General features: G+C 39.9%; 3 protein-coding genes and 1 long non-coding RNA gene across 4 annotated transcripts; 3 read left to right on the forward strand and 1 right to left on the reverse strand.

The window, feature by feature from the left end:
- Positions 1 to 4,125: 4,125 nt before the first annotated feature.
- On the forward strand, positions 4,126 to 4,661 carry LOC123974374. The gene is made up of 2 exons (XR_006825839.1): positions 4,126 to 4,382; positions 4,480 to 4,661. It is a non-coding gene; the product is annotated as an uncharacterized LOC123974374 (long non-coding RNA).
- Positions 4,662 to 6,151: 1,490 nt separating this feature from the next.
- On the forward strand, positions 6,152 to 11,692 carry rnaseh2b (ribonuclease H2, subunit B). Its single transcript, XM_046055096.1, has 11 exons — positions 6,152 to 6,375; positions 6,741 to 6,809; positions 7,921 to 8,028; positions 8,486 to 8,562; positions 9,771 to 9,885; positions 9,967 to 10,031; positions 10,214 to 10,319; positions 10,643 to 10,724; positions 10,823 to 10,868; positions 11,162 to 11,239; positions 11,524 to 11,692. Exons 1-11 carry the CDS (start codon positions 6,312 to 6,314, stop codon positions 11,632 to 11,634), a joined length of 921 nt encoding a protein of 306 aa, XP_045911052.1. The 5' UTR covers positions 6,152 to 6,311; the 3' UTR covers positions 11,635 to 11,692.
- A 1,943-nt stretch (positions 11,693 to 13,635) lies between these two features.
- LOC123974412 (uncharacterized protein C13orf42) lies at positions 13,636 to 16,655 on the reverse strand. Its single transcript, XM_046055109.1, has 3 exons — positions 16,242 to 16,655; positions 16,020 to 16,164; positions 13,636 to 13,978 (listed from the first exon to the last, which is right to left on the reverse strand). Exons 1-3 carry the CDS (start codon positions 16,653 to 16,655, stop codon positions 13,734 to 13,736), a joined length of 804 nt encoding a protein of 267 aa, XP_045911065.1. The 3' UTR covers positions 13,636 to 13,733.
- A 1,479-nt stretch (positions 16,656 to 18,134) lies between these two features.
- Positions 18,135 to 20,016, forward strand: LOC123974098 (TLR adapter interacting with SLC15A4 on the lysosome). The gene is made up of 2 exons (XM_046054536.1): positions 18,135 to 18,253; positions 18,840 to 20,016. The coding sequence occupies exon 2, from the start codon at positions 18,842 to 18,844 to the stop codon at positions 19,796 to 19,798; it is 957 nt and encodes a 318-aa protein (XP_045910492.1). The 5' UTR covers positions 18,135 to 18,253; positions 18,840 to 18,841; the 3' UTR covers positions 19,799 to 20,016.
- The last annotated feature ends 6,773 nt before the right edge of the window (positions 20,017 to 26,789 follow it).

Here is a 26,789-nt window from a genome sequence, read left to right on the forward strand (position 1 = left end):
AAGCATTGTCACTACCTATAGCATGGAAATTTGCCAAAACCAGATTAAAAGTTTAATAACATTTTGCTCTTTCTGGTCACAAATAATTAAGTCAGTGGTCTGGTATATTGTCTATCCATTCATGTCTCTATATAAATATTTGCTGACATAAACCATTTCACGGATTACTTAATGATTGGGTTTAAAATGCCAACGTGTTTATTGAACATGTGCATTTGGTCAGAAAATTCAGCACCACTCTAATGTGAGGCCTTCAGAGCACATGAAATCCTGAAGAGTCATTTTAGTTTAGTGGGAAAATGACAGTTCTGACATAAAAGCGTAGATCCATCATGGGAACAATTTCACTAAAACACTGACTAGTTATTCTATGAAGCAGCATGGATCAATCCATCTTCTGAGGTAAGTTAAAGGCTACGTGCCGGGCTCTCAGCCATCCGGTACCTGTCACTCTGCCTCCCTCAACACGAACACCTTTGTGTTTTCCTTCCTGTCTGTCCTCTCATCCAGCATCTGCTTTTCTGTTCTAGTAATGATTCTCAGATTATGGTGAGTGAGAGGGCTAAAAAACAAAATGAAAATGATGAAATCTGCTTATAAACACTCCAAACATCATGGTTAAATCAGTCAGCTTCCTTCATAAGAGATCCTCAAAAGCTGAGACTTTCTCTAAATACTGGAGAATGTATATGTCTTAAGAGGAAATATGAAACAACCACAGACATGTCACAGCACATATACTGCAGCATAGACATGCATGCACACGAATGCACTGTGTAATGGGCTGTTCTTTTCCCAGTGTGTCACCCTCCACCTTGTAGATTTATATGGAATGAGCATAATGACTTAGCTCCCAAATTATCCCAGTATGCCTGTGAAAGATCCAGATAATCTTTTAATGGCTCGAGTTGACAACTGTCTCATTGCGCAGCTCATAAATCTGGGAGTGGAGAAAGCACCCCTCGGCAGCTCTGGGTCCCCTAGACTATTTTGTGGATGAAACTGGATCCCTTCAAAGTGAAATGGGAAACGTGCTGCTATCATGAAGAAGAAGAAGAAGAAGGCGAAGGAGTCTTCACTCTGCCCAAGAGATTCAGTGGACTGGTAGCTAGAGGAAGCCGCTACTATAGAGGTACTGAAAGTGTAGATGGCAGATGTGTTTCTGTTCAGTGTGTGAGATGTTCTGAAAACAAGACAAAGGAAAAAAGGACCATATTTGGAAAAAAGTAATACATTTTGAGCTGCATGTTTATGTCTACCCTCTTCCTCTGTTCTTGTTAGTGTGATGGGAACAGAATCCACTTATGCCCCACATTTTCTTACAGTGGAGTGAAGACAATTTTATTGTTATAGCCTCTGAAATCACAAATTTTACCAGCACAACAGCTGATACCACCAACACTATTTGAAGCTTTAAAAAAAAATGCTAATCCCACCAAAACAATATCAAACTGGCACACATGCTACGCCAATAAATACACTGGTGCTTAAAAGAAGAGCTACCACTACAGTTACATTCTCTCCAACAGGGGTTCTGGTGCACATCCATGACCCAGTCTTAGAGAGTGGAAGCACAAAGAAGCGGCCTGGCATTCTGGGGTCTCATAAATAAACAAATAAACACATTTCATACACAGAGTACTTATTCTAATTACAGCCTTGGACATGTGCTGAGCAGTCTCTAATTTCTCTCTGAGCAGAGAGACTTGCGGAGCCGTCTGCGGCAGACCAGCAGTCGGCAGATGTAATTACCACATCATCTCTGGTCCCTGGTACACTGAGAGAGAGGGAGGGAGAAAGAGAGATGGAGAGAGGGACAGGGAGAGAGAGATTGATTCTAGTAAACAATAATTAGGGTTGGGGATGGTGTATTGTGGGACATCTACTCGGCGGGACAGAGTAAAGAGAGGGAAAGAAAGGGGAGAGCGGAGACAGGCAGGGATGATGGGTAGATGAAAGTCTCTGGGACAGACAGCCCTCCCCCCACAGGTTGGAAGTTCACATTTTTATCAGGACCAACATATCAGTGCTCCATGTTGGGCTGCAACTAACTCTATAAGAAACATCTGTGGATAATGTTTTTTATGAATAAACCAATTATCTAGTTATTAAACTGTCTCAAAAAAGAAAGAAATGTCTGCTTTAATTTCTCTGAGGCCAAGATGACTTCTTCATAATGCTTGTTTTGCCCAACCAACAATCCAAACCCAAAATATAAAATATTAATGTAAAACAGAAAAAATAGCATCAAATGATCACATTTGATAACTTTTAATTTTTCTGCAAAATGACTAATTAGTTATTTTTTTTAGAAAATGCCAATGTTCAATGTAATCTGCACCTAATAAAAAATGCTTTTGCACTACATGGATAAACTTAAAGAAGTCTTAGTAGTACAATGTTCCTTTCAGTGTATTAATTAAAGGTACCCCGTGGAGTTTTCTTATAAACAAAGTTTTGTTAACATTCAGTGTTTCTCACCAAAAGGTATTGTGTGTATTACAGAGGTCTAACAAATCTGTTGCATGCATTATATAAAAAACTCTGCAAGGCTTATGCTTTTGAAAAATTTGATTTTGATTTGTTGTTTGCTAGCCTTTAGTCTTCTTTGTCCCTGCAATTTACTGGCCCAGTGCTACTTTTCTTGGCACATTATCATCACCCACAATCAGTGGAATAGTGTGAAACCGTTGGCAGGAATGTATATCGTGTGCTTCGCATCCACAGTGGTGTGCAAACAAAACGGGAACCCACTCATCAAAACATTGCTTTATAGCGCTATTTTCAATCATTACATCTGACTCAAACATGAGAGTCACGCAACTGTGAATACACAAAACAACAGCATCACTCTGTGTTGTTGTTTTTTTCATGTAGGAAAACTGCTCTTCAAATGCCTCTGTCGTTTTTTAATCCATCATCAGTGTAATCTTCCCAATCTTGACTTCTTCTAATGGGTAAAAAGGATTTTTAGCTCCAACTTTATGGTCAAAAACTCAACAGGGCAGCTTTAACTTGACTGGGTTGATGGTTGGGTCCAAGGCTGCACTACAAGCAAATCAGGCACTGCGCTGGACCTCAGACCCTTTCTGTGTGACAATTTGTTTGTAGTAATTTGATCATTTGTAAATGTTTAGTGAAATGTAGTACTGAAGCGCAATATAGGCTGAAATAATAAGGGACTTAATGTGACTGCTGCAGTCCTAAAGAGGGGCCATGTGTCAAAATGAAGCTTTCAATGAAGCTTACATTATGCATATTTCTTAATACATCTGCATTTAATAAAATTACCAGAACGGAACTGACACACAGTAATCCTGGGGCATGTTGTATTCAAGTATAGGAGTACTGGTAGGTAAATGATGGTACTTGATGAGTTCTTAAAGGCAACAAGTGAGGGAGTGGGGCCCACATCTCATCTAACCGCCTCCAACCATGGTTAGTTGGTGCAAATGTAAAGCCTTATGAGCTTATTTTATGTTTTGCATGTGTTCTGTAAAGTAACTGCAGTCTTGAGACAAATATAGTGGAGTAAAAACTAAATTAGTTCTCTTTAAAATACAGTGTACTGCAGCAAAAGAATATCTAAAATATATATTTCACAATGCTAATTTTTACTCCAGGCACACAACAGTTTATGTTCAAGCAACCACGTCATTCTCTGTCCTTAGGGAGAGGGGAAATACCACATTCAACCGGAGGCCTCACATAGAGAAACTGATGCTGGGAATAAGGAGTCACCATCCTGTGGGGTAGGTGGGGGGGAAAGGAATAAGAGTTGACGGGAAGGAATATCTCCCCAGAGAGAGGACTGGCAAAGAAAATGAAGTGTGGGTGTGTGTGTGTAAGTGTGTGTGGGTGAACATGAGGCATGTGTGCTAAAACTCAGACTTTACAAACATGCATGTGGGAATAGCATTTCGGTGATTCTTGCATTCCCGACATGCCTTCCTGTGAATTTCCAGTCAGCGTGAGGCTCACTGCTCCAGAGCTCTGACATCATGAGGGGGTTCCACTCTGCCTTCCACATTCTGCCTCCCGCTCTCACAATCCCACCCATATTTGGAAGTGAGAGGAAGGGAATCCCAGATGATGACTCAAAGGCTTCTGCTGCCAAGGGGAATTCTCTCCACATCTGTTTTTTGGTGTGTGTACATATGTGTGCATGTCTATTAGCAATGTGTATCACTGTGTACATTACCCACTTGAGCTGAAGAGTTTTCCTCTGTGGGGAATTCAAAATGGTAATGCGGCTTTAACAGCTGCGTGAAATAACAGCCTATGCCTGGATCTATACAGCGAAAGTGGCAACCAGAGTGATGTTGTCTTTCTATTTATAACCTGCTTCTCTTGGCAGCCATGACAGTTCAAAATGCACTGTGGTGAGTATGTATGCTCTCGAAAATCAGCTCTTTCCACTCTATAAATCCTGAATATAGATGGTGATGTGGGTAAAAACACTCCCTTGGTAATGCACAGCACATGGTGGCGGCATGACAGCTCGAGGCTGAGTCGATACGTAAGCTGTAACCAGTCACCCTGCATTGGACCACCACAAATGAGGCCACAGAGATAGGACCATGATGGGCTGTTCAATGTGCTCAGCAGAGTGTGACCAACTGTCTACAGCCTGCTGGCTGCAATAAACTCCTACCTCCACAGAGAAGTTTATTGGAATCATTTCTAAAAAGAAATAGCAAGCTCAAAAGTGAATTACAGAGGGGGTGAAGGAAGTAGAGCTTGAGGGGAAGATAGAAAGAACAGACATGGCTTTGGTTGTGTTGAAATTCTCTTTGTTGGAAGTATGATGTAGGAGGATTTGGGTTTGGAAGAAAATAGAGGGGTCTCGGACTCCGAGTCTACGAAGCCATATCTGGACCTAAATTTAGACCTACTTTGTTCTTGTCTGCGTGCTGGTGACAGAGGACTCGGCTCTCTGGGGTTGTCTGTGGTCCAGTGTATCAGAAAGGCCGCTGTTGTTCTCCCTGGCAGTCAGAAACATAGACGTTCCCTCAAGCAGCCCAAAAAGAAAGAAAGCTTTCATGGAATATTCTGTTTAGCTGCACAGACTGTTGTGTATGATACTCCCGGGACCCATAAAACAAGTAATTCACAGACAATATCTCACCCACGCTCTCTTTGCCACTGACTACAGCAACATAAATCTAACTGAATTGAAGGAGGAGTTGAGACAGTGTTTAGAACATGTGTGGCTCAAATTTGGGCAAATGGGCCTGCGAGGCAATATTATTTTTAAATAGACAAAAAATGAGAGAAAAGAATGTGATACAAAACATAACAAAACTGAAATGGCAGAAAAAAGGTGAGCTCAGTCACACAGCACACACAACGCCCTCCCTTCCTTATTACCAAAACAAGATAATTAATAATCTGTTAATGGACTGTGCTGTAGGTGTCTTAGGAGAGTGAGAAATCAACAGCTCAAGCTATATAAACAAATATCAGAGGGACCCCTGGACAGTTGAACAAATTGATGACACAGCTAAAGAGGATGGAAAAAAACACACACACACAAGCATCATACAGATCCCAGTTTGAGTATGTATGTGAACAGTGCAGAAGGGAAAAAAAACAAGTGACTCACTGAAAACCAACTGGGACACACAGTGTCATTTCCTGAGAGAGGTGCCCTCCGCTTACCTAAGGACAGATGGATCCACCAGTCTGTTGTGTGCCAGTGTGCTAAAGGACAACTGGTCACCAAACATCCTGCACCTGAGGGTAGAGACCTTTTGGCTCTCTGTCAAGACATAACTATATTTCAGAAAATATCAGCCAAGTGACGGGGAGGCAAACTGTGTCGGACAAACCCAAACCTTACTGTGTATTTCTTCTCAAAGTTCTTGAGCGACCTCTAGCGGCCTTACTGAGAAACTGCACGTTGGCGTGACGTCACAACGGAACGATCCACTGCATTAAAAACAGTGAACCGGGTGAATAAAAAGTCCACCACGGTGTCTTTTTGTTTGTTTGTTTGTTTGTTTTTTTAAACTTTTTTCAACACCAGAATATTATTTTGGTTTCGAAAATCTGTTTGGTGTAGCTTGTTTACAAAAAAATATGGAAATAAGCTGAGAGCGCATTAATACATGTCTTGTTTCCCCCCCGTATATGTCAAACACAGGAAGTGCACAAAGAGAGAGGCGCCTTTTCTGAGCTCATGTCGTCAGGCAAAAAAAATAGGCATCACCTCCAGTAGGCCAACGCTGTTTTCAGCCCAAATATAACATATATAGGCAAAACACGTCGCCAAAAATTAACGTTAACCCTGAAAAGCTGAATTACACATCATGGCTACTAAAAAGAAGCGAACGCCTAATGTACACAACGACAGCTGGGTTGTCATTGCCGCAGGTAGGTTAAGCACAAGACATTCAGTTATGTCAAGCTAACGATAGCTTGCTATGTGAACTTAGTTTCTTAGCAGAGTTATTAGACCTTGATAACTTCAATTCAAATTCATTTGTGGTAGAATTGTTATTGTATTGCCATTACACTAGCATGCCTCTAACTTTATATTACAGGAAATGACACATTACTACTAAGTTACACAATATAACTAAGTCAACAATATCAACCTTAAGTTAGTCATAAATGCTTGTTCGTTCTCAGGATGTCATGCAGCTGTAACTTTGCAGCGGTCACTTACCCACAGAGTACACAGTGATGTTTTCTCAGAGATGTTATCATTGACCTTACTTTTGTTTTGGTGTCCGCAGAACCAGTCGTCGATACACAGAAACACGAGAGTGACCCAGCTTTTGTGCGATTAAGGAATCCCTCTACAGGTCTAGCTTTTTTTAAATTGTTATTCATCTAACATAGGCTACAACTAACAATTTAACAAGGTATTTCAACTGTCAGAAGCACGAGGTGACATCTTCAGATTAACTGTCTTGCCCAACCAACAGTCCAAAACTAAAAGATATTAGGTTTACTGTCATAGAAGATGATGAAAATCAGCAAATACTTACATTTAAAATCATGGACTTTTTGGCATTTCTGTTTATAAAAGGACTTAAATAATTGAAGGCTCCCTGTGAAGTGTTTGACCTTTAATTGTGCTATGGCTCACCGGTAAAGGTGATGCATAATCCTGCCATTGGTTTCACCCTATGCCATTAATCAACAGCTAGCAGTGACATGCCAAAAAGACTGCTAGTAAGTAAATGTGGATGATGTAAACTGCTGGATTTAAGACATTATACAATGCTGCTGTGCAGATGTTTCATGAGGAAGGAAAATCATGCAGCACATTTGTTAGACCTTGATGAGACACACAATACATTTTAGTGACTAAACTCTGAATGTAAACATCACTTTTTGTTAACAAGAAACTCCACAGGGCAACTTTAATCAGTAATCAAAATTGTTGCAGATCAATAATGAAAACAGTTGTTACATCCTGCCCAACCAAACAAACATGTGGATTAAAATAAATAAAAAACATCACATAAAAGACAAAGCCAAGTAAACTTTAAAGCTGCAACAATTAGTGGATTAATCAATTAGTTGTCAAGTATTAAATTAACCATCAACTATTTTGATAATGGATTAATTACTTTGGGTCCTAATTCCAAATTCTTTGACTTCAGCTCGAAGTCTCGAATGTGACTATTTTCTTTCCTCTATGACAGTAAACTAAATATCGTTGTGTTGTGGACAAAATAACATTTGATCAACAATTTTCTGCAACAACTAATCGATTAATTGAGAAAATAATTGACAGGCTCATCACTAATGAAAATAATTGTTAGTTGCTGCCCTATTAAACTTCTGAAGTGCCTGCATGTTGGCTTTGAGTTTTCACTGCAGTCTAATTCTGTCTCTTGGGAAGTACGTTTGCAGATGTGGTAGTGAAAGTAACACAGTTCCTCTTTTTTTTTTATTATCCTGCAGATGCGGCTTCTCTGTATATGCTGAGTAGTGATGATGTACAGCTGTTTGAGGTCAAAGCATTTGAAGAAGATTTCCACTCTTGGTTTGTTGGTCAGGCAGTACAGAGAGGTTTGTCTCATTCCTCATTACAACGTAAACTCTGAAGCAGCCTAATCATTATCATAAAACACTGCTAAATAGGTGGCTCACATTACCTCTAATTAGTAGAATTTAAAACAGTTTATAGCAGCTTGGGTCAACCAGCAGAGCTCCAAAGAAGCCAGATCACGTGTGCAGAAACTGCTGGTGCATTCGCCATAAAAACTGAAAAATATTGTCCAAAGGAACGGTGTCCATGCATACGCCAAGCACAGACAAACAACATTGAGAAAGTTTGTGACTGAACAGGTTCACATAATATGCCCCGTCTTTACAACAGTGTTTAAAATGTTGATTAAATGATTTAAAGTTTATATGGTTTGTGGTAAAGTTGATGATGTTTCTGTGCATTTAACTATTTAGAGGCTGTAATTGATAGGCTTGTCGATGTGTTATTCAGGTGTTTGTGTTTCTTTTCTTTAAACAGATGGGAGACTGCTCTTTGTAACACCAATGGATCCTCTCTATCTAATCTTGCCCTATTTGATTAAATCTGGCAGAGAGGTAAGAAACAGAAATCTGAGTTGATCTCACACCTCTTGTTCCAGCGATGTTTTTTCATGCTGATCATTGTGATGTAATTCAGTCTTGTTTTGCCTCTCAACAACTTCCAGAGTGATGGGTTTGATTCCCACTGGAGTCTGATATACATATACACAAACTTCATATCAAGCCTATTTTATATACTAACATTTCCAAAAGATCAGTTAATTAGATATATTTAGGGCTTCAGCTTGATAATGAATTCATCTCAGTCAGCCATAGGAGTGTATGTAAACAGCAGCAGCAACATAATTGATAATATGGTCTGCATCTTTACATTTAACTCGACAGCTGGTGAAACATTGTACATGAACTTTGACTGTGTTTGAGCACCAAGCATCATGATGTAGACACAGAGCTGCAGTCCGGCTATACTGGTTAGCTGGTTGGAAGAGGCTGTGGGCAGTGATTGTACTGATAGGTCGAGTATGTCTGTAATTTGTCTTATTACGAATATGTGAAGGTGGTGAAGCAGAAGGTTTAACAATTATAAAGATATAAAATAAGACTTCTTACAACTCCAAACCTGTTTTATTGTATTTTGTTCATTTAGCGCACACAAAACAAATGTTAAAATGACACATTCTGGTTTATGTGTTGAAACTGCTTCTTTACTGACAACCATGAGGAGCAACATTTCAAAACGTCAGTCTTCATTATACGGTTGCATCGTTGTGATTCTTCTCAAAGCCAAATTGCCAGGTTGCTAATTCTTTTCACCTGTGCTGCTCACATAGAGTATCTGGCTGCACCTACTGTAGCTGGAGATGCTATGAAGAAATGGCACTAAGAAGTGGACGTTCTTTTTCAGGAAGTGTTCAGTCATATAAACAAGATACAACATGGATGTAAGACTCGTTTTAGAGTCATCAGAAGGTGTTAACTCACTACTGGCCTATCAGCAGACTGTGGGTTTGGTACCAGAATATTTGACTAAATTAATTAATTAAAATTAATTGTGACTTCATCACAAATAAAAGTGGTGGCCATCTTATCATATTAATTGACACTAGAACAGCAATATTGTGTCTCTAATATAACCATAGCAGTATATGAATGGCTGTAAAAATTACTTGAATTTAGTCATTTAAATTTTCTAACTTAAACCTCACACATTTAAGTCACAATATATGTTTAACATTTTTTTCCCCCTGTCATTTGCTGCTCAGGGGAAGTTCCAGCCAGTAGATCAAGTTGTTATGGATGAGGAATTCCCAGCTTGTTCAAGGCTGCTGAGCTGCACACGCTCCCTGGCCTCCCTGCATCACGTTGCCGAGGAAAAAGGTGACATTTAACTTTGAAGCCAATATATCTAAACTTTGGTGCTGATTGCTTTGTTTAAATGCTGCATTTCATACTTAACAGAGGTGGGAAAACTGAAGTTTCATCGTTACAGTCCAGAGAAGACAATGAACTGGTTGAAGAAAAAGGTACTCTAAAGTTCTCATCATCACTATTTTATATGAAATTCAAAAATGTCAGTGTGCTTGTCCAGTGCAAGTTATTTTTACTGTAAAAATATCAAGACAACTGTGTGTTCATGTAAAAATGCACTGTTGGTTTCACACAGTTGAACTGCTTTTTTTAGTTTTTCTTTGACTTGTTGGTGTAGGTAGAGAGGACAGTCCTCGCACTCAAAGCGAGAAATATCTCTGTGGGAGAAGGAGTCAAATCCTCAACATACATCAGAGTAAAGTCAGAGTCAGACTACCATGAGGGTAAGTTGGTTCATCTTCAGACCATCTCACTGTTTAGGACAAACCCCATCTTGTTAAATTCCAGTCTCACCTTCCTATGAAAGGCAACATGTTATGCGCAAAGTGTCTTAGTTTTTTTTATCTTCCTTTCTTTTTATATTCACATTTTTCTTCAGCAGGGAGGATGTTGACCAATAGATGGCAGTAATATTACATCGTTTATATCTGTGGGGTGTAATCCTAAAACAACATTTCCCCAACTTCAAACTATATTAAACATAAAGTTGGAATATATTGCTAGTTGGCAAAACTGGCACTGTCATTGTCTCATCTTTATGGTACAGAGGACTACCTGCGTTACGCCCATGGCCTGATATCAGAGTATATCAGTGAAGACCTGAGCAAAGCCCTCTTCAAACACTTGCAGTAAGTTCAGACATCCAACACTTGCAAGTTATGATCATTGTTTGTGTTAAGGTATGGTGGAGATGCAGATTCAGTATGCCTCTTATTCTACTTCACAGGTTACCAGAACTCACAAGCCCAAAGGAGACAGAACCTCCTTCTAAGGTATGTTAGTGTCTCTCTTAGAAGTGAATGAATTCGGCATAGCATATTCTCTTCTCTCTCTGCATGCTGTCGAAATCACCGTGCATGTTTGCTGTAGTCCTCCACCTCACTCTAACAGTGTTGCATTTTCATATATATATGATCAGGTGGTGTGCTTGTTTGTTTTTAACATGGGTTATAAGAGGCTTTTTCAGTGACTGTGTGACGTCGACCTAGCTCGTAGTGGTGTTTCTGTGCTAAAACGTTTGCTGCTCTTTGTCATGAAAAGCATATCTTACTTCCTCGTTTGGCAGAAGCGGAAACTTTCAGACAAACCGGTGGAGGCCGGAGAGGACTACACCAAATTCAACAGTGCAGACTATGCGCGGAAAGTGAGTGTATACAGAGAAGTCTGCCTGAATAGACCAAACAATTATTGGAGGAATCTGTGTTCTTTGTTCATCACCTTGAGTGATTGTTAGTGTAGCTCTTGTTTGTTGACCGCTTTCTATACGCTTTGTCTGTAGCGTATACACACAGGTCAAAGGGGCTTACCTTGTGCAAACACGTTTTTTCTCTCAGCTTGAATTGATGTTCATGATATGCAATGAATTCCCTGCTGTCTGTGTAAAGTTGTTGAGAGATGACATTGATTCCCCCCCCCCTCCCATTTCAGCCGCCCAAGAAGATGACTGCTGCTCAGAAAAGTCTGGCTAAGGTAGACAAGACTGGCATGAAGACTATGTCATCCTTCTTTAGCCCCAAGGGCAAAGCAGAAAAGAAATGAATGAGTATATAGTTACTGGTTTTGTATGACGCATTTGTAATAAAGAAAAAAAAATGGATTTGACATGATTTTCATTTTAAATGGTGGGAATGAGACATAGTGACTCACTGAGATGAGCATGAGGGAAAAGGAATAATGGCAAGTCATTTAGCATCATTTTTTCTAACATTACTATTACTGTTTGTATTTTGCTATAAGTATTAGCATGCTGCAATATGATTTAAGGGCCAGCTTACCAGTGGTGCAATGTAACTAAGAGCATTACTCCAGAACTGTACTTAAGGACACATTTGAATACTTGAGTATTGCATGCCACTCTGTAGGGGTGTGACGAGATTTCTCGTCAGGCTAAAAGCTGTCTCACGAGACTCACGCAGTTGACCAAAGCTCTCACGCCATACATCAATTTTCTCATGCAGTGAAAAACAAATGTATAACTGATAATTTTGACTTGGGGATTGAATCAACTCCGCACAGCTGATGTGAAACCGGCGTACACTTTGATAGTAATCACAGAAGTTAGTCAGTTAGTGTCCTTTTCCAAACAGTATGAAGAGGATACTACCAGCAGAGCAATAACGTAATGCAGGTAGACTTAAAATTATTATGATTTCTCATTAAGTGATGGTATTAGTCTCGTAATATCACCACTTTTTCTCTGGACATGTCAGAGAACACCGATATGTGGGAGATAACCTGCTGAAACACAGGAGCTATTAAAGCCCAGGAGTTTCTAACTGAATTAAAATGAAATAATTTGTCACAGAGGTGAAAAGGTGCCACAGTCACATTTAAAGAGGTTACTTTCACAAACAACTCCAAAGAGGAGGAAGATTAAATCATACCTGCATGTGAGCTCACTCAGCAGGGATGATGTTACAGGAGAAACATAATACTTGAAAGCAATACAGGATACCTGAGAGCCTTACTGTATTATATTCTGTTATAGTTCAATACTTGGAATTGTCACATGCCTCCTGAATGTTGTTTCTCTTTACATAAACAAAAACATTTTCACCATAATGCAGGAAATAAAGTATTTAATGCTCAAAATGTTCACATAATTCAGCACTGAAGATTTCTAAAAAATTGTGTTAAAATCTTGCCTAGTCTCAATCTCATGAACCCAATGTCATGTCTTGTCTCATGAGCCAAGTGTCTTGTCACTCCCCTACTTCTGTATACTTGTACTCCACTACATTTCAGAGGGAAATATTGTACTTTTTACTGTGTTTAACAACTAAACTTACTTACTTTTCAGATGAATTTTACAAAAAAAACCATAATACACTAATATGATGCAGTACTATACTATTAATGTAAACAGTAGTATACTGTATCTAAAATTGGCTTCACATTCATGAACTACAACATTAAAATACTATATATTTCATGTATTTGTAGTGATAAAAACAGAATATAATATACAATAATGTAACACTTTGGAAGCCATTCTGCATATCAAGTCAAACTGCTGATAATACTTATGTACATTGTGAATTAAGGGCTTTTAGTATTTTTAGACTTTAGTAAATGGTCTAAATTAAACAAAGATGTTTTTTCTTACCCCCAGTGGTATCTAAGCATGCAGATAGTTCATGGTTTATTTAAATTTCAATGCTGTTAGCACTACAAAAAGATTCACCCCCTTTGTGTCAGAAATTTCAGTGACAAATATCTCAGCGCCCGGGAAAATAAATCCTGAAATATCAGCAGTGCTAGATACCATAAAGTCAGGAAATGTGTTTTTCTTAGTTGGGTAAATTGAGACCATTTTAACTTCGGTAATGATGAGCAGAATAACTTCAGCTGGTTTTGAAATATTCAGTCAACTCAGCCCTTGAGCCTAAACCTCGCTCTTAAATGAAAAAGGCATTCGTGCAGGAGTGTGTTTACCTTTCTGCTTATTGCTGGGAAGGACTTGGTTGCATTTTACCATTGGCATTGATACATCGAAGTAAGGCAGTCTCTCTGCAGTTCAATTCCATACCCATCACAATATTGAACATTTCTCTTGTTTAATTCAGAGCATGGTGTCTGTCCATACAAACTAGGTTGAGTTCTACCTCAGCAGTGCTGCTGGTTTCAAATGTCAGGCTTCACTGCTTTTTTAATTTGGGCTTGAAGCGCAGAGTCTGGAATGCGCTCTCCACGACTTTGGGCAGATGGATCGGGTTCCTCTGCAGCTGCAGTCTGCTGCATGTGGACCCGCTCTGGATTTTCTTCTTCGGGACGCTTTTATTGGCACAGTCACGAACCGCTGTCTGCTTGGAGCCATCTGCAGCTCGAGGAACGCGCAAGACCCAGTTAGAATGGAGGTCGTGTTCAGCCGAGCTGGAGGCCACTGTGGGAGAGAAGAGCAGAGAGCAAGGAACTGAGTTAAGGCAGGAGGTCATTTTGAGACCGGTAGCTTTAACTCCCTTGAAGACCCTATATCCATAATCAGCTGGCCCAAAAAGAGCAGGGGCTAAATAGCTAAATGAGTATCTTACAAATTATGTTCGGTCTTCCCAATCCTTAACCGCACTCGGCTCTGACTTCTAACCAGTGGTGGAAGAACAATAGACATTCGCAGCATACATTTTAACATGTCATAGCAGGAGAAGCTGAGGCGTAGTAAATAAGACAGTGGCTGCATTCAGTTCATGGCTATGGCATATGTTTGCTTACTGACTCTTACTTGCTCTACTTGCAAAGATAAGCCAAAACGTCTGCTTTTTAAAACAAAATTTAACTTAAGCAAAAGTAGTGGTATAACAATGTTATAATATTCCATTATAAGTCATTTAAGTAAAGCTAACTGCAGCAAAACTATGTACACATCACAAGTAAAAAGACACTGTCAGAGTGTTATACATAATTGATACATTAACCTGTAAACAGCGCTTTAATTCTGTTGCTGGTCCAGGTGGAGCTACAATTTTACTACTATACTGCCACAAACTACTACTAGTACTTCTGTATATGTTTAGCCTGATATATAGCATTGTTTATATATAGCAAGTTTTTTGAACTTCACACGTAAAAACTAGAATGTCACTACAACTGACAAAGGAGTAAAATGCATGTTGTGCTTGGAAGACACCACAGTATTTTAATTCCGGTTGATTTGACCTCTGCTCAAGTTGCAAGGAATTACATGATATCATCAATCATCATGAATTTGATAAAGGTGTAATTAATCTCGACAGATGCAACAGAACTCATAAGAAAGTGATAGAGATGTCAATAAGGCTTAATTTGTACACACTGACATCTGCGTGGGTGTACCATGGATGTGTGCAGGGGCTTTAAGCATAATCAGGCACTGTTTTTGAGTAAATATATTTAAATTACTATGCGTCTCTTATCCTGAGTGGTGGAAGAAATATTCAGATCCATTATCCAAGAAAGGTTCAAATCAATGTCAACTTTGCTTGGTTGAAGATACTCAAAGACGAAGATGCCTCTCACCCAAGAGGCTTCTTCAGTTTTGAATAACTGGCAGGGAGTCCCAGTTATTTAACCTCTGTGCGGTTGTTATCAAGTTTATGTTGCAACAACAGTTGTAATGGTCGTTGGAGGCACCTTAGGCCAAGTCTGAACAACCTGTCACATGGGGCAAAATGTGAATGTTTGTGTAATCTTCATGGAAGGGATGAAAGGACAGCGTTGTATGTGGGGGATAGGTGGCGCCTCAGCCCCTCTGCCCGTTGAGAGGTGGTTTCTCTACTCTGGTGTTAATGGTTTCTTTCACTCTTCTTTTAAACAATCTTTCCTCCCTATCTAGAATATGAACGTTGTTCTCAAAAGAGTGTCCCTTATCCTTTAGATGTAAGTAAACCGCTGAGTCATGACCTGAGGAGTTGGCTTGTCTTTGTTGAGTCATGGTTTTGGGCATTTGTTAGTATGTTATCAGCTCTGTGGTGTGGGGTCCTGGTTACTCTTCAATGTGTGTGGCACAGTGTAAGAAAGCCTGAAACTGTTGTTGCTGACATCCTCTTGTGTGAATTTGATGCTACTGTCCACCGAGTCAATGTGTTCTGTAAAGGCTTGCACTTCCTGGGTTTTAATTTTGACCCTTTTGTCATCCACATATGTGTACCAGTGGCTCTTTGCTGTTCCTCTGAAGCAGGAGTTTTATATAATATATCATTGGCTAATTATTATTAATGCCTTGACAAGCAAGCTACAATTTTTATACGTTGTAGCTCGTCACGACGGGAATACTTTTGCTATCTTCTGTTGGGTTGTTTTAAGTAAATCAGTACATCATATTTATAAAATCATCTTATATTTTGCACATACAAACTTACAGCACTTGAGTAAATCTGCTTAGTTTCTCCACCATTCTACTTTCTACCATCTACTTTCTTTTGTCACCATAAAGAAGATTTCAAACTCACCTATGAAGTCGACATCTGCATGTCCATCATCCAGATATGGTTTGCGCATTAGCTCACTGTCACAGCTGGCGATGACTGCATCAAAGAACTGCAAAGTGTTCTCCTCGTCGGGGACTGGAGGGGCGGACGGTTTGGCTCTTGATATCTGTGGTTAATAAATGGGAGAACATTTGTCTTTGATATTGCCTGCCATGTGTTCTGGGAAAAATGATATAAGCTTACCGGTTCTTCCTTTGTAGGAGGCGGCGGGGGTGCGGGCTTCTTCTTGGAGGACACTGTGGCCATGGTGTCATTACTTTTGAAGTTACTCACACTCTGTGTGTATTGTCGTCTCAGAGCCACCAGCGCCTCCAAGTACTCCAGGCAGTTCTGATTGTGAGAGTAGAGCCATATCCTGTCCTCTTGTCTCTGATAATAGTACAAGGTCGACTCGATGCTCACTGTACTTTTGCTTCGTTTCAAAGTTGAGCCTGCAGCTGCCTGAGTTTTCTCTCCCACCACGAGCATGGAGGTGCTGCGTACCAGCCTGACGGTGCAGGCATTGTGGTAGTCCTGTTCGCACCGTAACCCACCACCATCACGCGATCTGTGTCCATGATGGTTAGGACGGAACACGTTATTAATCTTTCTGAACATTCCTCTAAGCTGAGTCTTTCAGGGTTACAGGCTTGTCCTTAGATTCCTTAGTGTTTGTGAAACTTCTGTGCATATTCGTCTCTTCAGGCCAGCCAGTATTTCTGAAAACAAACAAAAACTTGACTGGAGCTGTTCACTGCTGTCCAGGGTGCTGAAGTTACCAAACAGCTACTCTATTGTGGCACAAAAGCAGGACTGAGTCTCTTGCCTAACCTGATCTCAACATTGCTGTAGCAACGGGTCGGTAACTCTACACTTTGTGCTACTGTTACTCCTGAGCAGCAGCCCTGTGTCAGATATCCTGACTCATACGTGACTTAGTGGACAACAACAGCCAGCAATCCAACAAACTCTGGGCTTTAAATTGTAATGTTAATAAATTCTTTTTTAGACAGGACAGGAAAACTAAGCTACACTGTGGATGGGTTAAACTGTTCCAATTTCTGTCTTTATATGAAAACTACAGATCAAAATAGGTACTATTTGAATTGTCGGAATAACCTGGATGGTGTAACAAACTTATAAAGTTCATGTTGACTAATGTCCAGGTTTCTTCACCTAATTAATAATAAAATATGTTGTCTCGTGTTTCATGCGCTTCTATTGTTGGGCTTCCCTGCTGCAAGTAGAGAAAGTCTGAGTTCAAGAGTCTTAACTGAAGCAAGTCATATATGCATACAAAGTACTTTCATCTCAGATGAATCCTGGTCATAAACATAGCCTGAACGTTTCCATCACTTTCACCAGGTAACTGATTTAGATCTCTCCATGTTTTTCCTGTGAAAGAGATAACATTTCACAACTGGTAAAATAAAGTATATCCCAAGGTCTCAGACAAAGTTACTTGGATAGTTCAACATTAACTTTCAAGGAGGAAATGATGAGTTGTGGTTACATAACTGAGCATGAAGTCACACTCCTGCTTTGGCACGGGCACAGATAACAGGAGGAGCAAGGCTAGGAGCTCCTAACTGTCCTCACAGAGAGGTAACTGAGGAATTTGTGGTAGGGCCTATCAGAAAACGAAAACAGGAATTGGTACATGTCAAACTCTCTGTTTCCTGATATTTTACCATATTAAATATGACTGTTTTTCTGCTTAAAATCACACCTGTTTCTTTTACAAGGAAACAAAACTTCTGTGGTTTCTTTTTGTAGCTTATTTTATGTTTTTAAGAATAGAACATCTGCCATTTCACTTCCTGGCAACGAGACAAAGTTATGCAGAGGTAGGTACTTTCTTATGTAAGGCTGTAGATGAATTTACATAAGTAAGAACTTGAGGGGAATATGTTCAGCCTGTCTGTAAGATGTCTGCAAGATGATGTGTTGAAATATATATACAGGATTTACACAGCTGCAGCATAGGTTTGCAGAATTCGGAAATTTATACCACTTCCTCTTGGGGTGGTATAAAACAAACCTCGCACATGAATGCACACTGTTAATCATGCAGATCTACAGTATACATTTTTGGTAGGCTATATCGGCAGAAAATGCAGTGTTTATAAGAAGTTCTCTACTGTGATAAAGACTGTGGGAGGACACAGTGCACCCTGAGGTGAAAGCCGACTGAGAGACTTTGATTGTGGTCGAAGGTAGGAATATAATTTATCTTTATGCATGATAAGGTGCCCTTTCGTAAATCCTTCTTTGGACAGATGTCTTTTTCTTTGTTCGGGTGATCAATATGTTGACCTTTTTACCCACAGAAATAAAAATGGATCATGAATTAGATAAGTTTAGACTCGGTTTAAAGAGTGTTTGAAGAGGGATTGAGGGATCATTCATAAAGTCATAGATGATCTGGTGTTTATCATTGAGTTTTCTGGTAATTTTATCAATTTTTAAATCACTTAAGTTTTTTGTATTAGGATAAAGGGCACATCTCAGTATGATATAGTGAATTATAAGTGAAATAATTTGTCTGTAAACTACTGTAACAACTATAGTTTGTTAACATAAAATCTATGGAGTGGTTAAAACATTAGGTTTTAATGACTTCAACCGAAGTGTATGTAAATTTTTGACTTCAACTGTATATACTGCATGTGTCTCTCTCTCTCTATATAAAAATAAACATTACTAAAACATTTATGTTGTTGCATCGTATCACATGTTGAATACTGCTGTGTATTTTTATAACTCAGCTCACAGCTTCTGAGTATGTGCTCTTTGTTGCAGCCATGCTTTGTGAAGGCAGATTGTTGAGCATGGCCTATGGTGAATTGGAGTTGTTGGAACCCCTCCCACCTCAGAAGGCTCTCCAGAGTGCTTATGGGCTGCCGAGAACACCTGCTACCCTCATGGCAGGCTCCACCAGACACGCTCTACTCATTCATCATAATTCCCCCGTGCAGACAGACTGTGCAGACAACAGGAGTGCTTCATTGGAGTTGCACATTTCTCCACTGCAGTCCTTGGATTTCCACAGAGTCCAGCCAGGCAGACAGATCTCTTCAGAGATAGAGATCCCAGTTCAGGCTCACTCAGGGGGTGATTCCCCATTCTTGGTTCCTTCCTTCTGTCAGAGCATCTGCCAAAATTACAGCGACCTCCATATTGGAGGCGACCAGGTGCTGCCTCTTACAGCCAATGATGGTGAGCTCCGGCTCTGTACTGATGCCCAGGCTGTTGGACCCTTCCTCCAGTCCTGTGATGTCCCTCCAGCTGTGGAGGATTCTCCCCCAGGAAAGACATCTCAGGGTGGACTTCCCCATCCACCGAGGGGAGGTTCAAATCGCTGGAGAATGGGGAGTGGCCGTGATCGGAGCTTTTTGTTCCAGGGGCGTGAAGGTCCATTCTCCAACTCTCTTCTAAATCACTATCTTGAGCAGAAGCTCTTGGATTTGTACCAGCAATACATGATGGAGAACATGGCCAGGGAGCGGGGCCCTGGTTCGGATTCTGACCCGGGCCCAATTTGCCCTCTGCTGGGCTCAGAGCTAGTCCTGACAAGCCTAGACCAGATCACTTTGCAGCTGAGCCGGGAAGGGAACTTGGAGACTGGCATGGCTAAGGACATGGTCCTCAGTTGCCTGCTGCGAGTGGCTGGTGACATGCAGTCAAGTGAGATCAGCACTCCCTTCCTGCAGTTTTCGAATGAGTCATCCAGGGAGCAGCTCACAGAGAATGAACAGTAACCCCAATGTCAACGGCCTCACCAACCACTTCTCCCTTTTGTTTTAGTTCAATCACCGGCAATTAAGATGAAACTGATGATGGCATTTCATTAATTTTCTTAATTTATAAGCTGTTGTGATTAGCAATTACCAGGAGAGTGTGCTATACTTATGGTATGGTAATAAAAACAGTTAGAGTATGTGCATGTGATATGCTGTTGTCACTTTCTAAAAGGACAATAAAAATAGGAACTGAAAATTCAAACAGATCTTTCCCTTTTTTTCTTCATTTCTAACAGAACAGCACATCATCAACAATATTTAACACAATATCAACAATTCTTTTTGTATTACTGGCCAGGGCCACATCTTTGAATAATGATTAACACTTTTCATGTCTAATAATTTCTTCACGTCATGTCTCTTTGTACAGAAGAACATGGTGTCCCTGTCATTTAAGAAACTAGTTCAAAATAATACTTTTGATACTACTACTAATACTTAAATCCACTTTTGTGTATTTAAACGGAATAAACTCATGCTGTGAGGTTCACAGCTCAAAAATGTATTTTGCTAATTGTTACTTCACTTGGATGTTTGACCTTCACTGTGCAGAAATGAGGATGGACTTTTCAGGGAAGTATGAGACATGTTGAGTTGGCCATACAGCTGACAAACAAGCCCAATGCAAATAGTTGTTGTTGTTGTGCATCGAACCAATTATTATTATTATTATTATTATTATTATTATTATTGTCTGCAGTTTAATAAACAGTCACAAGGGGGAAGCATCATCACCCAACTTATTAACCCCAATGACTTTGACACACGCCTTCTACTCCTTTTCATTTAATCCTCCTACTCTTCCTCACTGTCTGTTCCCCTCCATTACCCAACATCTATCCATCCATCTGCACCCTGCTACTGCTAATCTATGATGTCATCAGGACTGGGCTATAAATCTGCAGCATGCAGGCAGTCGGGCACTAACAACAAATTTGGCGTATGTGATACTGGTTCCTCTACTATGTAAACAAAATACAAGCTTGTGATCAGGTTATCTGCACTGCATGATTTATTTTGGGAAAATATTGCAGTTTAACAAATGAGAAACTCAGCAGGGCTGCAAACCTGTGGATTTGCACACTTAAAGTGACATTTTTTTCACATTTACCCCTATTTAACGTGCTTTGAAAGACCCACAACTCCATACCAGCTCAGTCCAACCGTGGCCTTGTGAGCCAATGTTTGATCAGCTTCCTTGTTTCCTGTCCAAACACAGAGCCACAGGAGGAAACTATGTTTACCGAGCTGAGCGCTGCAGTCGGAGCCCTGTGAAGTCTCAAGGCCGCAGAGACACATGTTTGGTATTTCTGCTTCTATCCGGATTGAACATTCCAGGTACATGTTAAAGGAAACGAATCCTTACAGACCTAAACAAAAACACACTCACACATAAATATGATTCACCCAATGCCAAGCCCCACAGTGTGAGCACATTCAAACAAACTGATTTCCACAGACCTTGGTAAAATGAAAAACAGACCTCTTGTTCCAACTGATTTTAAGAATTGTGAACTGAAGGTAAAGCTATGTACTGCAGTATCTTACAAACATAGGTTGTGAATATTTATTCACAGACCCTCAACTTCACCAAATTATGCAAATGATTTGCCTATACAGATTGACAAATATCTCAACTGTGGTTTACTTGGGTACAAAAACAATATAAATAGAAGGGCAAATAAGATATATTTTTTTTATTTCTGTAATTAGTAGTAGTTTTTCTCTGATAGAAAAAAGAAACTAAAGTCAAAGAGTGAAGGAGAAGCAATGAAATAAGAGGCAGGGACAAAGACTGATTAAACGAATGGGAAGGTGCAGTGATTTAAAAAATGGAGGAAAAAATGCACTTCTCTCATGGCCTAGAGATGAAACTAACAGGGAGGTTTTGTTGGAGCGTCTTTCAGAGGTTCATAAAGTAATTTCCTTGTCACAAAGAGCTTTTAACATGGAGGGCGGTAAAGGCAAGGCCACGAGATTTCATATCAAAGCCAAGGTCCCAGATACACTCTCACTATTGTGGCTTTAATGCTCTGTAGCACTCTGTGGCTTGGCTTTATTTAAAAAGCTTTTAGTATAGAGCCTTGTTAATTGGAAAGTCATATACTGTCTACTTATATTTATATGTATACACATATATAGTGTTATTGCAAAACCTCTATCACAATTTTTCAAGGCCTGTTGATAATTGATTAAGAATCGTTTGAGCTCTTTCCCTGATTAGACATGGATACACACGCACGCAAACACACATTGTCATCTTGACTCGTTAATTAGTTTACCTGCACATTTTTTAATTTCTTGCATGGCCTTGAGCGAATGTGATTTTTTTCCACCAATAACATTCTCTAGACTTAATGTCCAAGTGGCAGCATGCTGAAACATTTAATGTCAGCCCTGCTGTGTAGCTGGCTAATTGACATGGGATACGTAGGTGATGGAACGGGAGAACACACATTTCCCGGTCAGTTGGCCGCTCAAGGTTGCAAGGAGCCTGCAGCGGCGCAAGTGACCTTGGCTAGAGCAGACAGAGAGAGACCTTGAGAGACAGCGGGGCAGCAGGATCTGGCGCTCAAAAGAGCTGGGGAACATAATGTGGTAATGCATGACTATATATCAGAGCACACAGTACACATGTGACTGTGGAGAGCAACTGGCTGGAAAAACAGATTTTTATCCACATGTTTATTCTTCTCTGTTAGGTGTGTACTGTATTTATGGTGTTTTTAACACTATGTTTATTTGTTGATCTCTGCCCATTGAAAATCATGGCTTAAAAATTTACCCATTTTGGATCACTTGTGATGCTTTGTCTTAATTGGGTTATTTACCTTCATTTCTATTTTAACTCATATATGGTTATTGTGACTCAGTGTTGGACATGACAAGCTCAAGTTTGAAGTGCAATCTCTTTGTTGTATAAGCGCGTAAGGATCCACATGTTATCAACAATCAGTAACAGACAGTGAGTACACTAAGTCTAAAAAGAGCTACAGTAAATAAGGACATCTGATCCTATTTTCTGGAGTTTGTGACATGTTCTTTTATATCTTATTATTGTCTAGTTTTTATCTGTACCCCCCCTTTTGTTACAAGATCTTTGTGAATGAATTTAAGTTAATAATTATTCACACCCACATCTGGAATTTTTGTGTGGGATAAGGTTTTTAATGTTTACAGGAAGTTGCAGGTGTTATTTTACAGATTCATTACAGAATCAGTCCTGACCATCTTGATGATTTGTTTATAGATTAACTTAAATATGCAAGACAGAAATCAACAGCAAATTAAAAATTAGTAGTAAGCAACAGCCCACTCTGTTAGACATTTTTAGTCTGCAAATCATGCAGAAAGCTGAATCCATCATAGCAAATATGGGCCATCCTCTATCTAAAGAATTTGCCATCCTCCCCACAGGGCAGAGATATAGGTTTCTGAAAATGATGTGCAACCTTTTATTATACTCAGTATTTTTTTCCTTGGGGGACAATAAAGGGCTGACCTGAACATCACACTGCCTCAAAGTCCAGGTGTTTTTAGCACATTTGCACACCCACCAAACTCTTGTCGTTCACTTCCTCATGTAAAAGTGAAGCTGTGTAAAAATTAAACCATTCGAGTTCTCTATACCTCCATGGAATACTCAAGGTTCATGGCTTTGAATAAAATTGAAAAAATATATGCACAGGACTTCACCTTTTGATGCGAATGTTGAGCCTTCATCATCAAATTTTTTTTTGTTTGTGCACCACAATGCAAGTGAGAAATAATAACTCCCTCACATGTAAGTGAAGTTCTCCATGCTGCAAAACACTGAAATACTTATAAGAATAGATGCATATATGGAGCAAAATAGCAAAGATATATTAATGTTTGAAATTCAATGGTTTTAGCAAAAATTCATCTTTGATTGCCTCATATAAAAGGCAACTAAAGAGATGCAGACTGCCCTCTGACATGTAGTGGAGTAGAAGTACTGTATAAAGTTGCACAAAAAGAATTGTCTGAAAGTGATTTGTGAGGTTTTCAGAGGATGAGTACTTTCACAGCACTTCAAAAGAGAAGAAAGTTCAATACTTTTAAGTCGGCATATTAAAAGATAACAGAAAACAGCATTTTCAAGGCCTTACCGATCTTTAATCACACAAGTATCACAGAAGCAAAGCAAAGTCAGACAGCATGACTCACACTCACCGGTGAATCACTTACAGAAGTCTTAGTCTTAGTCATCTTACTGCATTTTGTCACTCAAAGAAAAGAGACCAGTCAAACTTTATTTCCTTGATTTTTATTTTAAATTTGTGTTTTACCTGCCAATGTTTTTTCCCTCACCTTGGTCCATGTGTGAGCCCTTCCCTGTTTTCCACTCGCTCCCTCATCCTCACCTCCTCCCACGTCTCTCCCTGGCACGCCGACACTGTTATTGGTGTCGTAATTTACCTCCTTATGCAAACATGACCCTGTCCTCGATATGCTGTAAGGCAAAAATATTCATACTGTAGTCACTATGAGACCAATAAAGAATGAGATAGGAGGGACATAAATTACTGCTCTACAGCTACAATATTTCATAATTCACTAGCCTGTAGCCTTTTCGTGCATCACATCACATACACACACACTGATGTGTCTTTCATGTGTTTTCCGTAATGGCTATACATATGAAAAACGAATAAGATTTTATGTTGTGACATATATTTGGATAAGATAAATAGAGCGGACATAGATCGTAAGGACAAAAGAGGGAAAGAGGAATGAAGGCAGGTAAATGGGATATGCATATAGGAGACAGGTGAGACAATCTGCATTTTAATTGCCATCATGTCTAAATGTATTTTTAAGACACTACTGTTGAGTAAATCCTTTGGAACTTACTGGGGTAAAGCTGATGATATACGGGGCAACTTTTTGAGTAATGTTGCTGGGCAATCTTGCTAGCTGGCAAGTCCGACTATGTTTTGAACGGATGGCGGCGGTGCGGGGCTGGTGGCGGAGTGGTGGGGGAAGGGGATTACGGTAGTAATTTTTACTCATTACCATTGACGGCAACGTTGCCCTGCACGATTGCTCTAAAAGTTGCTCCGTGTATCATCAGCTTAAGACAGGGAGAGTGAGATAATTGCAATGAAGGTGTGGATTACCAAAGTCAAGGTCTTAAAGGGTCTTCAGTTTTTTTTAACCTGGACCTTATTTTCCCATGGTTTTGTGTCTATGTGACAAACTGGGGCTAGATCGTTTTAAAATTTTCCAGTATTGAGCTAGCGCGCAGACAAACAGGGCTGCAAGGTAATCCTTGTGGGCAATTGCCACCCCTGAAACTATGTCCACTAAAGTGCTTGTTGTTGCCACAGACAGGTTTCAGATTGTTATAACAAGTGTCTGACAACATTGTGGAAAGGATCCCTGCGGAGATAGACCTTTTTACTAAAGAGTTTAACCAGACTCAGTCACTACATTGGTATCTTCAAATCCACCATTGATAAAAACAGTAATTTTACCTTGCATAATACAAGAGTTGCTGATCTAACCCTACCTCGGTTTGTTTGTGTTATCTTGTGACTTTGGTGTTTTAAAGGGTTATAATCACCAAAGGCACACAAACTAATCGTTTAGGCCTGTTTCGCCCTGGTCCAGTTTGAGAAATATCGAAGTCACCCTTTAACTAGAGGGGAGATTGAATGAAGTGAGCCCATCAGCCCATTATCAGTGGCACTATGGGACCATTGTAGCACATGCACACTCATGGGTTTGACCTTGGCAGCCTCTCCCTCTTCTCCTCCCTCCTCCTTACATGTTAACCCACCCTCCTTCACCCCCCTCGGGTCCCACTCAACCTTGGCTAATTAGCTCACGTCCCAGTGGCATATGTTCAACACACAATTTATCCACAACAAGGACATTACAACTGCAGTGTCCCGCCTCTGCACTGCCTCCCGCTCACTCCCTCATTTTGTTGTAGTGGTGTTTATCTGTATTTGTGTTTGTATGGGTATGATAGCGATCCATACTGGGAAAATGACCCACCACAGATCTGGGGTCATCTGAGTCATCTGTGGGTACAAGACATGATACAAACCATTGATACCCTCTTCAGACTATTTGGCAAACTATATGATTTTCCCTATCGATCAGTTTCAGCTAAATAAATGAATGAATAAATTAAGATGGATTACCTGGTTTAATTGGTGTACATGTGAACACACTGTACAATAAAATGAGGAAGACGAATGTGAAAACCTGAGAAATATAGCATCAACACGCAAGTGGTTCTTGGTGACAGCTGGTTGCCAAGTGGTCTGGCTGAACTCAAGACTCCCATGTTCTGTTGGAGAGTAGTTGCAGTTTGAGGGGCACCATGCCCCAGATGCATGTCACTGTGGCTAATCACTCCTTGTATCTAGCCACAACTCAGTTAAAGGCTTGAGACAGAGCTAAAAATTATTGTTTGAGCTGGTGTTCCTTTTTTTAATTACAACACATATGTTTACAAAATGCAGGCCATTTGTTTGTTTTTAAATTGTTTCGGTTTGCTTTCTTTTAAAAAAATATTATTAGAATATGGCAGCAATATTTGCATTTCTCATAAATGTATTTTTCAAATGAGTCCAGCAGCTTGGACTTTTCTTGTCTACAATTCCTGAAAGTCATTCATTAATCACAAATCATCATTTGTTCAAAAACCATCCATTTCTGACAAGCAAGTGTACTGTCCTCTCTAAGTAGCCAAGTTAGTAATAGTGTGATGTTATACTGCTGGAAAAATCTAAGGAAAGAGACTGGGGTTGACAGTTACAAAGGGACTGCTGTCTACGTCCCTCTCTTCCACAGTCGATATTGGTTTCTGTCTGAGTCGTTTTCCTTTCCCTTAGCTTAAGATTGATAGATAAATGCTACTGGGATTTCTAATGAGACCATGGTAAATGTTTAAACTAATATTTACATTTTTAGG

This window comes from Micropterus dolomieu, linkage group LG07 (assembly GCF_021292245.1).
Source record: "Micropterus dolomieu isolate WLL.071019.BEF.003 ecotype Adirondacks linkage group LG07, ASM2129224v1, whole genome shotgun sequence".
Classification (NCBI taxonomy): Eukaryota; Metazoa; Chordata; class Actinopteri; order Centrarchiformes; family Centrarchidae; genus Micropterus; species Micropterus dolomieu.